Here is a 14,938-nt window from a genome sequence, read left to right on the forward strand (position 1 = left end):
GAACGGGGCAGTGGCCAGCCTGGCCTGGGTCTCTGTGGGCGCGTCGCCATGGCAGCAGAACGGGGCAGTGGCCAGCCTGGCCTGGGTCTCTGTGGGCGCGTCGCCATGGCAGCACAACGGGGCAGTGGCCGGCCTGGCCTGGGTCTCTGTGGGCGCGTCGTCATGGCAGCAGAACGGGGCAGTGGCCAGCCTGGCCTGAGTCTCTGTGGGAGCGTCGCCATGGCAGCAGAACGGGGCAGTGGCCAGCCTGGCCTGGGTCTCTGTGGGCGCGTCGCCATGGCAGCAGAACGGGGCAGTGGCCGGCCTGGCCTGAGTCTCTGTGGGCGCGTCGCCATGGCAGCACAACGGGGCAGTGGCCGGCCTGGCCTGAGTCTCTGTGGGCGCGTTGCCATGGCAGCAGAACGGGGCAGTGGCCGGCCTGGCCTGAGTCTCTGTGGGCGCGTCGCCATGGCAGCAGAACGGGGCAGTGGCCGGCCTGGCCTGAGTCTCTGTGGGCGCGTCGCCATGGCAGCACAACGGGGCAGTGGCCGGCCTGGCCTGAGTCTCTGTGGGCGCGTTGCCATGGCAGCAGAACGGGGCAGTGGCCGGCCTGGCCTGAGTCTCTGTGGGCGCGTCGCCATGGCAGCAGAACGGGGCAGTGGCCGGCCTGGCCTGAGTCTCTGTGGGCGCGTTGCTATGGCAGCAGAACGGGGCAGTGGCCGGCCTGGCCTGAGTCTCTGTGGGCGCGTCGCCATGGCAGCAGAACACGGGCAGTGGCCAGCCTGGCCTGAGTCTCTGTGGGCGCGTCGTCATGGCAGCAGAACACAGGCAGTGGCCGGCCTGGCCTGAGTCTCTGTGGGCGCGTCGCCACGGCAGCAGAACGGGGCAGTGGCCGGCCTGGCCTGAGTCTCTGTGGGCGCGTCGCCATGGCAGCACAACGGGGCAGTGGCCGGCCTGGCCTGAGTCTCTGTGGGCGCGTCGCCATGGCAGCAGAACACGGGCAGTGGCCGGCCTGGCCTGAGTCTCTGTGGGCGCGTCGTCATGGCAGCACAACGGGGCAGTGGCCAGCCTGGCCTGAGTCTCTGTGGGTGCGTCACCATGGCAGCACAAAGGGGCAGTGGCCGGCCTGGCCTGAGTCTCTGTGGGCGCGTCGCCACTGCAGCAGAACGGGGCAGTGGCCAGCCTGGCCTGAGTCTCTGTGGGCACGTCGCCACTGCAGCAGAACGGGGCAGTGGCCAGCCTGGCCTGAGTCTCTGTGGGCACGTCGCCACTGCAGCAGAACGGGGCAGTGGCCAGCCTGGCCTGAGTCTCTGTGGGCACGTCGCCACTGCAGCAGAACGGGGCAGTGGCCGGCCTGGCCTGAGTCTCTGTGGGCACGTCGCCACTGCAGCAGAACGGGGCAGTGGCCAGCCTGGCCTGAGTCTCTGTGGGCGCGTCGCCATGGCAGCACAACGGGGCAGTGGCCGGCCTGGCCTGAGTCTCTGTGGGCGCGTCGTCATGGCAGCACAACGGGGCAGTGGCCAGCCTGGCCTGGGTCTCTGTGGGCGCGTCGTCATGGCAGCAGAACGGGGCAGTGGCCAGCCTGGCCTGAGTCTCTGTGGGCGCGTCGCCATGGCAGCAGAACGGGGCAGTGGCCAGCCTGGCCTGGGTCTCTGTGGGCGCGTCGCCATGGCAGCAGAACGGGGCAGTGGCCGGCCTGGCCTGAGTCTCTGTGGGCGCGTCGCCATGGCAGCAGAACGGGGCAGTGGCCGGCCTGGCCTGAGTCTCTGTGGGCGCGTCGCCATGGCAGCAGAACACGGGCAGTGGCCAGCCTGGCCTGAGTCTCTGTGGGCGCGTCGTCATGGCAGCAGAACACAGGCAGTGGCCGGCCTGGCCTGAGTCTCTGTGGGCGCGTCGCCACGGCAGCAGAACGGGGCAGTGGCCAGCCTGGCCTGAGTCTCTGTGGGCGCGTCGCCACGGCAGCACAACGGGGCAGTGGCCGGCCTGGCCTGAGTCTCTGTGGGCGCGTCGCCATGGTAGCAGAACACGGGCAGTGGCCGGCCTGGCCTGAGTCTCTGTGGGCGCGTCGCCATGGCAGCAGAACACGGGCAGTGGCCGGCCTGGCCTGAGTCTCTGTGGGCGCGTCGTCATGGCAGCACAACGGGGCAGTGGCCAGCCTGGCCTGAGTCTCTGTGGGTGCGTCGCCATGGCAGCAGAACGGGGCAGTGGCCGGCCTGGCCTGAGTCTCTGTGGGCGCGTCGCCATGGCAGCAGAACGGGGCAGTGGCCGGCCTGGCCTGGGTCTCTGTGGGCGCGTCGCCATGGCAGCAGAACGGGGCAGTGGCCGGCCTGGCCTGAGTCTCTGTGGGCGCGTCGCCATGGCAGCAGAACGGGGCAGTGGCCGGCCTGGCCTGAGTCTCTGTGGGCGCGTCGCCATGGCAGCAGAACACGGGCAGTGGCCAGCCTGGCCTGAGTCTCTGTGGGCGCGTCGTCATGGCAGCAGAACACAGGCAGTGGCCGGCCTGGCCTGAGTCTCTGTGGGCGCGTCGCCACGGCAGCAGAACGGGGCAGTGGCCGGCCTGGCCTGAGTCTCTGTGGGCGCGTCGCCATGGCAGCAGAACGGGGCAGTGGCCGGCCTGGCCTGAGTCTCTGTGGGCGCGTTGCTATGGCAGCAGAACGGGGCAGTGGCCGGCCTGGCCTGAGTCTCTGTGGGCGCGTCGCCATGGCAGCAGAACACGGGCAGTGGCCGGCCTGGTCTGAGTCTCTGTGGGCGCGTTGCCATGGCAGCAGAACGGGGCAGTGGCCGGCCTGGCCTGAGTCTCTGTGGGCGCGTCGCCATGGTAGCAGAACACGGGCAGTGGCCGGCCTGGCCTGAGTCTCTGTGGGCGCGTCGCCATGGCAGCAGAACACGGGCAGTGGCCGGCCTGGCCTGAGTCTCTGTGGGCGTGTCGCCATGGCAGCAGAACGGGGCAGTGGCCGGCCTGGCCTGAGTCTCTGTGGGCGCATCGCAATGGCAGCAGAACACGGGCAGTGGCTGGCCTGGCCTGAGTCTCTGTGGGCGTGTCGCCATGGCAGCAGAACGGGGCAGTGGCCGGCCTGGCCTTAGCCTCTGTGGGCGCGTCGCAATGGCAGCAGAACGGGGCAGTGGCCGGCCTGGCCTGAGTCTCTGTGGGCGCGTTGCCATGGCAGCAGAACGGGGCAGTGGCCGGCCTGGCCTGAGTCTCTGTGGGCGCGTTGCCATGGCAGCAGAACGGGGCAGTGGCCGGCCTGGCCTTAGCCTCTGTGGGCGCGTCGCAATGGCAGCAGAACACGGGCAGTGGCTGGCCTGGCCTGAGTCTCTGTGGGCGTGTCGCCATGGCAGCAGAACGGGGCAGTGGCCGGCCTGGCCTTAGCCTCTGTGGGTGCATCGCCATGGCAGCAGAGCACAGGCAGTGGCTGTTCTGGCATTGTATACACTGCGGTGTGATGGCCCCGCAGGCAGTGCAGTGTATACACTGCGGTGTGATGGCCCCATAGGCAGTCCAGTGTATACACTGCGGTGTGATGGCCCCGCAGGCAGTGCAGTGTATACACTGCGGTGTGATGGCCCCATAGGCAGTGCAGTGTATACTCTGCGGTGTGATGGCCCCGCAGGCAGTGCAGTGTATACACTGCGGTGTGATGGCCCCGCAGGCAGTGCAGTGTATACTCTGCGGTGTGATGGCCCCGCAGGCAGTGCAGTGTATACACTGCGGTGTGATGGCCCCGCAGGCAGTGCAGTGTATACTCTGCGGTGTGATGGCCCCGCAGGCAGTGCAGTGTATACTCTGCGGTGTGATGGCCCCGCAGGCAGTGCAGTGTATACTCTGCGGTGTGATGGCCCCGCAGGCAGTGCAGTGTATACACTGCGGTGTGATGGCCCCCAGGCAGTGCAGTGTATACTCTGCGGTGTGATGGCCCCGCAGGCAGTGCAGTGTATACTCTGCGGTGTGATGGCCCCCAGGCAGTGCAGTGTATACTCTGCGGTGTGATGGCCCCCAGGCAGTGCAGTGTATACTCTGCGGTGTGATGGCCCCGCAGGCAGTGCAGTGTATACTCTGCGGTGTGATGGCCCCGCAGGCAGTGCAGTGTATACACTGCGGTGTGATGGCCCCGCAGGCAGTGCAGTGTATACACTGCGGTGTGATGGCCCCCAGGCAGTGCAGTGTATACACTGCGGTGTGATGGCCCCGCAGGCAGTGCAGTGTATACTCTGCGGTGTGATGGCCCCCAGGCAGTGCAGTGTATACTCTGCGGTGTGATGGCCCCGCAGGCAGTGCAGTGTATACTCTGCGGTGTGATGGCCCCGCAGGCAGTGCAGTGTATACACTGCGGTGTGATGGCCCCCAGGCAGTGCAGTGTATACACTGCGGTGTGATGGCCCCCAGGCAGTGCAGTGTATACACTGCGGTGTGATGGCCCCGCAGGCAGTGCAGTGTATACACTGCGGTGTGATGGCCCCCAGGCAGTGCAGTGTATACACTGCGGTGTGATGGCCCCGCAGGCAGTGCAGTGTATACACTGCGGTGTGATGGCCCCGCAGGCAGTGCAGTGTATACTCTGCGGTGTGATGGCCCCGCAGGCAGTGCAGTGTATACTCTGCGGTGTGATGGCCCCGCAGGCAGTGCAGTGTATACTCTGCGGTGTGATGGCTCCGCAGGCAGTGCAGTGTATACACTGCGGTGTGATGGCCCCCAGGCAGTGCAGTGTATACTCTGCGGTGTGATGGCCCCGCAGGCAGTGCAGTGTATACTCTGCGGTGTGATGGCCCCCAGGCAGTGCAGTGTATACTCTGCGGTGTGATGGCCCCCAGGCAGTGCAGTGTATACTCTGCGGTGTGATGGCCCCGCAGGCAGTGCAGTGTATACTCTGCGGTGTGATGGCCCCGCAGGCAGTGCAGTGTATACACTGCGGTGTGATGGCCCCGCAGGCAGTGCAGTGTATACTCTGCGGTGTGATGGCCCCGCAGGCAGTGCAGTGTATACTCTGCGGTGTGATGGCCCCGCAGGCAGTGCAGTGTATACTCTGCGGTGTGATGGCCCCGCAGGCAGTGCAGTGTATACACTGCGGTGTGATGGCCCCCAGGCAGTGCAGTGTATACTCTGCGGTGTGATGGCCCCGCAGGCAGTGCAGTGTATACTCTGCGGTGTGATGGCCCCCAGGCAGTGCAGTGTATACTCTGCGGTGTGATGGCCCCCAGGCAGTGCAGTGTATACTCTGCGGTGTGATGGCCCCGCAGGCAGTGCAGTGTATACTCTGCGGTGTGATGGCCCCGCAGGCAGTGCAGTGTATACACTGCGGTGTGATGGCCCCGCAGGCAGTGCAGTGTATACACTGCGGTGTGATGGCCCCCAGGCAGTGCAGTGTATACACTGCGGTGTGATGGCCCCGCAGGCAGTGCAGTGTATACTCTGCGGTGTGATGGCCCCCAGGCAGTGCAGTGTATACTCTGCGGTGTGATGGCCCCGCAGGCAGTGCAGTGTATACTCTGCGGTGTGATGGCCCCGCAGGCAGTGCAGTGTATACACTGCGGTGTGATGGCCCCCAGGCAGTGCAGTGTATACACTGCGGTGTGATGGCCCCCAGGCAGTGCAGTGTATACTCTGCGGTGTGATGGCCCCGCAGGCAGTGCAGTGTATACTCTGCGGTGTGATGGCCCCCAGGCAGTGCAGTGTATACTCTGCGGTGTGATGGCCCCCAGGCAGTGCAGTGTATACTCTGCGGTGTGATGGCCCCGCAGGCAGTGCAGTGTATACTCTGCGGTGTGATGGCCCCGCAGGCAGTGCAGTGTATACACTGCGGTGTGATGGCCCCCAGGCAGTGCAGTGTATACTCTGCGGTGTGATGGCCCCGCAGGCAGTGCAGTGTATACTCTGCGGTGTGATGGCCCCCAGGCAGTGCAGTGTATACTCTGCGGTGTGATGGCCCCGCAGGCAGTGCAGTGTATACTCTGCGGTGTGATGGCCCCGCAGGCAGTGCAGTGTATACACTGCGGTGTGATGGCCCCGCAGGCAGTGCAGTGTATACACTGCGGTGTGATGGCCCCCAGGCAGTGCAGTGTATACACTGCGGTGTGATGGCCCCGCAGGCAGTGCAATGTATACTCTGCGGTGTGATGGCCCCCAGGCAGTGCAGTGTATACTCTGCGGTGTGATGGCCCCGCAGGCAGTGCAGTGTATACACTGCGGTGTGATGGCCCCCAGGCAGTGCAGTGTATACACTGCGGTGTGATGGCCCCGCAGGCAGTGCAGTGTATACTCTGCGGTGTGATGGCCCCCAGGCAGTGCAGTGTATACACTGCGGTGTGATGGCCCCGCAGGCAGTGCAGTGTATGCACTGCGGTGTGATGGCCCCCAGGCAGTGCAGTGTATACACTGCGGTGTGATGGCCCCCAGGCAGTGCAGTGTATACACTGCGGTGTGATGGCCCCGCAGGCAGTGCAGTGTATACACTGCGGTGTGATGGCCCCCAGGCAGTGCAGTGTATACTCTGCGGTGTGATGGCCCCCAGGCAGTGCAGTGTATACTCTGCGGTGTGATGGCCCCGCAGGCAGTGCAGTGTATACTCTGCGGTGTGATGGCCCCCAGGCAGTGCAGTGTATACTCTGCGGTGTGATGGCCCCGCAGGCAGTGCAGTGTATACACTGCGGTGTGATGGCCCCCAGGCAGTGCAGTGTATACACTGCGGTGTGATGGCCCCGCAGGCAGTGCAGTGTATACTCTGCGGTGTGATGGCCCCCCAGGCAGTGCAGTGTATACACTGCGGTGTGATGGCCCCCCAGGCAGTGCAGTGTATACACTGCGGTGTGATGGCCCCGCAGGCAGTGCAGTGTATACTCTGCGGTGTGATGGCCCCCAGGCAGTGCAGTGTATACACTGCGGTGTGATGGCCCCGCAGGCAGTGCAGTGTATACTCTGCGGTGTGATGGCCCCCCAGGCAGTGCAGTGTATACACTGCGGTGTGATGGCCCCGCAGGCAGTGCAGTGTATACTCTGCGGTGTGATGGCCCCCCAGGCAGTGCAGTGTATACTCTGCGGTGTGATGGCCCCCAGGCAGTGCAGTGTATACTCTGCGGTGTGATGGCCCCCCAGGCAGTGCAGTGTATACTCTGCGGTGTGATGGCCCCCAGGCAGTGCAGTGTATACTCTGCGGTGTGATGGCCCCCCAGGCAGTGCAGTGTATACACTGCGGTGTGATGGCCCCGCAGGCAGTGCAGTGTATACTCTGCGGTGTGATGGCCCCGCAGGCAGTGCAGTGTATACTCTGCGGTGTGATGGCCCCCAGGCATTGCAGTGTATACACTGCGGTGTGATGGCAGTGCAGCCTCTCCCAGGCTCTGGGATACAGGGAGCCTTGGCTGCTTTGTGTGTGTGTGTGTGTGTGTGTGTGTGGGATGCACACTTCCGGCCTGGTTTCCATAGCAACTAGCAGAGATTCCTCCCACCTCAGCGGCCCCATCTTTTCCCTCTGTTCTGTTCTCTCTCCTCTCCAGGCTGCCTTCCTGTGTCCTGCATTCCACATTCTTTATGGAAATGTCTTATGAATATGCATAACTGGAAAATGCGTTATGCAAAATACTCCACATGCGGTATCATTTGCGAAGCTGAAACCTGCTGAATGGGCACTTGCTGCTTGTGTGTGCTCCATTTCTGTAGCCAGGCACACTGGCTGCTGGGAAAAGCCTGGGACTGCCATGAAGAGGCCAGACACGGAGCTAATAGCTCATTAGTTGGAGGGGAGCGGGCGATCTGCCGTCCTGCTACTGACGGCTGGGCTCTGGGGTGCTACAAAGACTTGTGACCATGTCCTCTACTGCTGGAATCCCTCCTGAATTTGGTACTTTCCGGGGGGGGGGGGGGGGGGGGACCAAACAAAGGCTTCCTGCCATAGGAAATTCTCTAAGGTGAGGAAAATAAACAACCGTTTTGTCTTCAGCTGACCTTCCAGACGGCCCTGGAACCCCCTGGAACCAAAGGGCTGTAGGGCCCAGCTGGAGCCAGGTCCCAAGGGCTCCCTGGCCAGTTAGGGTATGTCTACACTAGAAAGTTAGTTCGAACTAACGGACGTTAGTTCGAACTAACTTTCCTATGCGCTACACTAGCGCTCCGCTAGTTCGAATTTGAATCGAACTAGCGGAGCGCTTAGTTCGAACTAGGTAAACCTCATTTTACGAGGACTAACGCCTAGTTCGAACTAGCTAGTTCGAACTAAGGGCTGTGTAGCCCTTTAGTTCGAACTAGTGGGAGGCTAGCCCTCCCCAGGTTTCCCTGGTGGCCACTCTGGCCAACACCAGGGAAACTCTATGCCCCCCTCCCGGCCCCGGACCCCTTAAAGGGGCACGGGCTGGCTACGGTGCCCGTGCCAGGTGCAAGCCTGCCAGCACCCAGCTAGCAGACCCTGCACCTGGCACGGCACAGAGCCACCCACCCGATGCCCCCCAGCCCACCCCCTCTTGCCGGGACCAGGCTGGCGGCTCCCAGGAGCTTGCCCTGGACCGCAAGAGGCGGGCACCTTCCTGGGCTAGTGCGGACATCGTGGACCTCGTCCACGATCTCCGCACTAGGCACAGGAAAGTGGCCGTCTAGGGCAGGAGAGCTGCCAGCCTGGCCACCCAGGAGCAGGTGTGCATGAAAATCAAGGGGGTCCACTGAGACCCCCGACCCTGAGCCCTGAGCTTACAATGGCCGTACTGGGTCAGACCAAAGGTCCATCTAGCCCAGTAGCCTGACTGCCAACAGCGGCCAACCCTAGGGACCCTGGAGGGGATGGACCGAAGACAATGACCAAGCCATTTGTCTCGTGCCATCCCTCTCCAGCCTTCCACAAACTTTGGGCAGGGACACCACTCCTACCCTCTGGCTAATAGGACTCCATGGACCCAACCTCCATCACTTGATCTCACTTCCCTTTAAACTCTGTTCTAGTTCTAGCCTTCACAGCCTCCTGCAGCAAGGAGTTCCACAGGTTAACTATTTGCTTTGTGAAGAACAACTTTCTCTTACTAGTTTCAAGCCTGCTACCCATTCCTTTCCTTTGGTGTCCTCTAGTCCTTCTTTATGGGAACTCAGGAAGAACTTTTCTGAATGCACCCTCTCCACCCAACCCCTGCTTTTAGAGACCTCTATCCTGTCCCCCCTCCGTCTCCTCTTTTCTAAGCTGAACAGTCCCAGTCTCTGTAGCCTCTCTTCATCTGGGACCTGTTCCCAACCCCTGATCATGTTAGTTGCCCTCCCCTCTCCCAGCCTTTCTCTTCCCCTCTCCCACCTCCTTTTCCCAGTCTCCCCCAGTTTTTTTCAATAAAGACAGAGTCAATGTTGGAAGAAACGTTATCTTTATTTTGTACATCAATAAGAAGGGGGGCTAGGGAAGGGCAAGTGGAAGGAGGTGAGGGAGGAATGGGGTACGAGCCCCCGATGGGGAGGACTGGGCTGGCTCTGCGGGCTTCTGGGGGTGGAAGCTCTCCTGCAGCCCCCCAATTACTCCCTCTCCCCAGATGGCAGCCTGCGGCAAGTGCAGCCGGGCTGATGGCCGAGTGGTGTGATGTGCCCAGTGTGGGCACTCAGGGCACTCCAAGCCAGAACTTCTTTGCAAGCGGGGCACCCCTTAGAACTGTGTGTCCGGGGTGGGGGTCGGGACCCTTTAAGCGCAGCCCTCGGCTAGCCTGAGACAGTATCTCCATGCTCTAAGTCCTCCTTTTATGCCCTGCCGGCACTGCTTCCGGCCATCCTTAAGCCCTGTTCAGAGTCCACTCAATGTGGACTTACTAGTTCGAACTAGCAAAACGCTAGTTCGAACTAGTTTTTAGTTCTAGATGCGTTAGTTCGAACTAGCTTAGTTCGAATTAACTAATTCGAACTAAGTTAGTTCGAACTAGCGCTGTAGTGTAGACGTACCCAGACAGACTTTACCTGAGCTAAGAACCAGGGTCACAGTTGGAAGGTGCAGCTTGGCCCTGCCCTGAGGCAGGGGTTGCCAACCACCAGGATTGCCTGGCGTCTCCAGCAATCAGACAGGAGTGATGCGTGTGATGAACCCGCCGGCTCCATTCCCAGCCACAGGGCTCAGATCCCTGACCCTCAGCACTAGCACATGGGGGGCAGGGTCGGGGGTAGGGCGCACAGGGAGATCCACCCTAACTCAAGGCAGGGTGCCCTGATCCCTTACTCTGAACAGTGGGAACACTGGGTCCAAGCAGCATGTGCCCCCTCCTGGCCTTTCATCCCCACTACCCTGCATCGCTGCCCCCCCACTGGAAGGATCTGAGTCCTGGTCTTTGATTAGGAGGGGGCTGTTGTGGCCCCTGCCAGCTCCGTGGGGCTGCCCTGCCGCCCACACAGCTCAGCCCAGCCCTCAGGGACAAGTGTCCATCCAGCTCTTCCTACCTTCCTGGCAGTTGTGCCCCGAGTGGCCTGGGCAGCACTTCCACTCCAGCGCCGTGACGGTCCGGTAGGCCACGCGGTAGGTGGGCCGCGTCACAGCTCGGGAGCTGCAGACAGAAAGGCGCTGGCATCAGGGCAAGGCCGTGCGCCCCGGGGCTGGAGGTCTGCTCCTGGCTCTGCCCCTTTCAGCATGGCCTGGAAGGGAAGCGGATCCCTCGGGGGCCAGCTGGTCTGGTGGGGGGGAGGCGTGAGGAGCGAGTCACATGACCCCGTCCCAAGGGGGCTGCAGTGGAAGGCGTGCTCCCTGGAGTGGGCAGCTGGAGGCCGAGTGGCTTAGCTGCTGCAGGAGCGGACGGTCCCTTTGGGCTGGGGCAGTGGGAGGAACCTAGCACTGCACGGGCTTACTTTTCACTTCCCTGCCAGGACCAAGGCCTGGCCAGGTGCAGGAGCAGGAGCAGCACTCGGACCCCCACTAGCTCCCTGGCTGGCTCCCCAGGACCAAAGGCATGAAAGGCGGTGCCGGGGAGGGGAGCTGGCTGAGTCCAGAGGGGACCCCGGGACGTTGTGCACAGAAGTGCTGCCCGGGCGGAGGGGCTACCCTGCCTGCAGGCAGGGCTGGGGTGCAAGCAGGCAGAAGCAGCAGAGCGAGGGCCCCTGGGGGAGCCAAACCGCCCCACCCTGCAGTATGAGCTCTGCTGGGGCGGCGTTTCTCTTACCTGCCTGCAGCGCAGCCCCCTGGCCAGCGGCAGCCCTGGAACAGCTTCTGCAGGTAGGTCCCGTTCTGGACAGGGCAGGACACGGTCCTGCTGGCCACATAGGCGCACCAGTTCCTGCAAGAGAGCAGCACAGGGCAGGGTGACAGGGCAGCCAGCACAAGGCCCTGACCCTGACAGAGGCTGGCCAGACAGAGGGCCGCGGCACAGCCGATGCCATGGCCGGAGGGAGCCAGCTCAGACCCTGCGTCTCCGACAGGAGGCAGCTGGAACAAATCGGTCAACGTTATCGAAAACGCCTCTTTCCCAGCCTGCCCACCACTTTCGTTAGTGGCTTCACCACAGCCACACCCACTAGCCCTGGGGCCAATGCACCCCATGGACCGCAAAGGGTTACCGCGTCTGGGGCGCCTGCGCACTGCCCTGGCCAGTCAGAGAGGGGCTTTTCAGTAGCCAGCCAGGGTGTGGCTTGCAGGAGCAGCCCTGTGACTAAGGGGCTGCCAGCAGAGAGAGGAAGTTGGGCCCTGGCTCCCAGAGAAACCCCTTTGGGCTAGAGCAGGGCTGGGCAGCTCAGGGGGCCGGGGAGGGAAGCTCCGGCCTGTCCTCTGCCAGGCTGCAGCCTTGCCCCTAGGGCCAGGAGGGGCGGGGTCCCAGGGAGCCAGAGGGGGCAGGACAAGACTGCTGCCAGAGGGGCCCTGGCCTGGGACCCAGAGTCGTGGGAGGAGCTGGGGCCCTCCTGCACCTGTCCAGCCACTGTTGTTGTGTGGCCTGGAAGGGCTGCGGCTGGCCCCGGATGGCAGGCTGTCATGTTACCGGCTTGGAAGGGGAGCAGACGGGGGAGGTGGTCACCTCAAAGTCTGTACCAAGGGGCCATGTGAGGTGTCCTACTGGTTCTGTGTCTGCTACTCATGTACCTGTGTGATGTGTGTGTGTGGAGTTACGGGATACGGATGCGCCTGGACTGCCAGTTGTAAAGAACAATTGTTCAGCTGATGACTATGCTAATTAACAAGGCAATGGACAATGCCTTGTTAATGGCTCTCAGGGAGGCCAACACACACCTGAGGAAACCTGCAAACCAGCCAGGGCACAATGGCTGCTGACGTGAAACACAAACAGGTCACTTGACCCTGTGACCCACTCCAGCTTGGATGGATCTAAAATGCCATGAGGCAAACTCCATGTGGGCTTTGGTCCTGGTCCTGATCCCAGATGCAGCCTTGCGAGGGACAGCGAGCCGGGAAGGATGGCTGACCCCTCCTGACATAGGATGTAACCAGAGACTTCTAAGCCAGCAGTTATAACATTTCTGCTGCGAGCCTGCATCGAGAACTGGGGGACTGGTGCATGTGACGTGTTCTCCTTGACAACCTGACGCTCCACCTTTCCTTTCTTTTATTAATAACCTTTCGATTTTAGATTCTAAAGGACTGGTCCAGCGTGATCTTGTGGGTAAGATCCAGAGTGTAAACTGACTGAGAACTGGGGCTGGTTTCTTGGGACCGTTCGGGGGAGGTGAGATAGGGTTCTAGAACCCCTCCCCTGTGTCAGGCCCGGGGCTGATTGGGGCACAGGGAGAGCGGGGGTCTCCGAGGGGTTTTCCTCATGAGGCTTCCTGTTGGCCGGATTGGCAGCTGAAGCGCTCGGTGTGACCGGGTTGTGGCCTGTTTGGGAAGGTCTCTATTCAGGGGCTGTAAGAAGCCCCGAGTTTGAGCAATTCACCCGGAGCAGAAGCCCTCAGCAGTGCCCAGACCCGGCCCGGTCCATCACACCGGTGTGAAGGACGGTGCTGATAACCCCCTGCAGGGGGGCGAGAGACTCTGGTAGTGGGCACAGCAGGAGGGGATGAGAGTCCACAGTAGTGGGCACGGCCAGAAGCGGGGCGAGAGATCACGGTAGTGGGCACAGCTGGAAGGGATGAGACCACGGTAGTGGGCACGGCTGGAAGGGACGCGACCACAGTAGTGGGCACAGCTGGAAGGGATGAGAGACCACGGTAGTGGGCACGGCCGGAAGGGACGCGACCACGGTAGTGGGCACAGCTGGAAGGGATGAGAGACCATGGTAGTGGGCACAGCTGGAAGGGATGAGACCACGGTAGTGGGCACGGCTGGAAGGGACGCGACCACGGTAGTGGGCACAGCTGGAAGGGACGCGACCACGGTAGTGGGCACAGCTGAAAGGGACGAGAGACCACGGTAGTGGACATAGCCAGAAGGGGGATGAAAGACCACGGTAGTGGGCACAGCTGGAAGGGACGAGACCACTGTAGTGGGCACGGCTGGAAGGGATGAGACCACGGTAGTGGACATAGCTGGAAGGGACGAGAGACCACGGTAGTGGGCACAGCTGGAAGGGACGAGACCACTGTAGTGGGCACGGCTGGAAGGGATGAGACCACGGTAGTGGACATAGCTGGAAGGGACGAGAGACCACGGTAGTGGACATAGCTGGAAGGGATGAGAGACCACGGTAGAGGGCACAGCTGGAAGGGACGCGACCACTGTAGTGGGCATGGCTGGAAGGGATGAGACCACGGTAGTGGACATAGCTGGAAGGGGGATGAAAGACCACGGTAGTGGGCACAGCTGGAAGGGACGCGACCACGGTAGTGGGCACGGCTGGAAGGGACGAGAGACCACGGTAGTGGGCACAGCTGGAAGGGACGAGACCACGGTAGTGGACATAGCCGGAAGGGGGATGAAAGACCACGGTAGTGGGCACAGCTGGAAGGGACGCGACCACGGTAGTGGGCACAGCTGGAAGGGACGAGAGACCACGGTAGTGGGCACGGCTGGAAGGGATGAGACCACGGTAGTGGGCACAGCTGGAAGGGACACGACCACGGTAGTGGGGACAGCTGGAATGGACGCGACCACGGTAGTGGGCACAGCTGGAAGGGACGAGAGACCACGGTAGTGGGCACAGCTGGAAGGGACGAGACCACGGTAGTGGGCACAGCTGGAAGGGACACGACCACGGTAGTGGGCACAGCTGGAAGGGATGAGAGACCACGGTAGTGGGCACAGCTGGAAGGGACAAGAGACCACGGTAGTGGGCACAGCTGGAAGGGACAAGAGACCACGGTAGTGGGCACAGCTGGAAGGGACGAGACCACGGTAGTGGGCACAGCTGGAAGGGATGAGAGACCACGGTAGTGGGCACAGCTGGAAGGGATGAGAGACCACGGTAGTGGGCACAGCTGGAAGGGACGCGACCACGGTAGTGGGCACAGCTGGAAGGGATGAGAGACCACGGTAGTGGGCACAGCTGGAAGGGACGAGAGACCACGGTAGTGGGCACAGCTGGAAGGGACGCGACCACTGTAGTGGGCACAGCTGGAAGGGACGAGAGACCACGGTAGTGGGCACAGCTGGAAGGGACGCGACCACGGTAGTGGGCACAGCTGGAAGGGACGAGAGACCACGGTAGTGGGCACGGCTGGAAGGGACGAGAGACCACGGTAGTGGGCACAGCTGGAAGGGACGAGACCACGGTAGTGGACATAGCCGGAAGGGGGATGAAAGACCACGGTAGTGGGCACAGCTGGAAGGGACGAGAGACCACGGTAGTGGGCACGGCTGGAAGGGACGAGACCACGGTAGTGGGCACAGCTGGAAGGGACACGACCACGGTAGTGGGGACAGCTGGAATGGACGCGACCACGGTAGTGGGCACAGCTGGAAGGGACGAGAGACCACGGTAGTGGGCACAGCTGGAAGGGACGAGACCACGGTAGTGGGCACAGCTGGAAGGGACACGACCACGGTAGTGGGCACAGCTGGAAGGGATGAGAGACCACGGTAGTGGGCACAGCTGGAAGGGACAAGAGACCACGGTAGTGGGCACAGCTGGAAGGGATGAGAGACCA

General features: G+C 62.4%; 1 protein-coding gene across 6 annotated transcripts in view; it reads right to left on the reverse strand.

Moving 5' to 3' along the window:
* EMID1 (EMI domain containing 1) overlaps positions 1-14,938 on the reverse strand; it is a 49,237-nt gene that overhangs the window by 23,457 nt on the left and 10,842 nt on the right. For all 6 annotated transcript variants that reach the window (XR_012895925.1, XM_075897929.1, XM_075897931.1 and 3 more), the window contains 2 exons: positions 11,071-11,184; positions 10,358-10,461 (listed from right to left, as the gene is read on the reverse strand). Coding sequence is in view for 5 of the 6 variants with exons in the window: in XM_075897929.1 (XP_075754044.1) it covers positions 10,358-10,461; positions 11,071-11,184 (218 nt within the window). In the remaining variant the exon portion in view is untranslated. The remainder of the gene's footprint in view (positions 1-10,357; positions 10,462-11,070; positions 11,185-14,938) is intronic.

Source organism: Pelodiscus sinensis, chromosome 15, assembly GCF_049634645.1.
Source record: "Pelodiscus sinensis isolate JC-2024 chromosome 15, ASM4963464v1, whole genome shotgun sequence".
In the NCBI taxonomy this organism is placed as follows: domain Eukaryota; kingdom Metazoa; phylum Chordata; order Testudines; family Trionychidae; genus Pelodiscus; species Pelodiscus sinensis.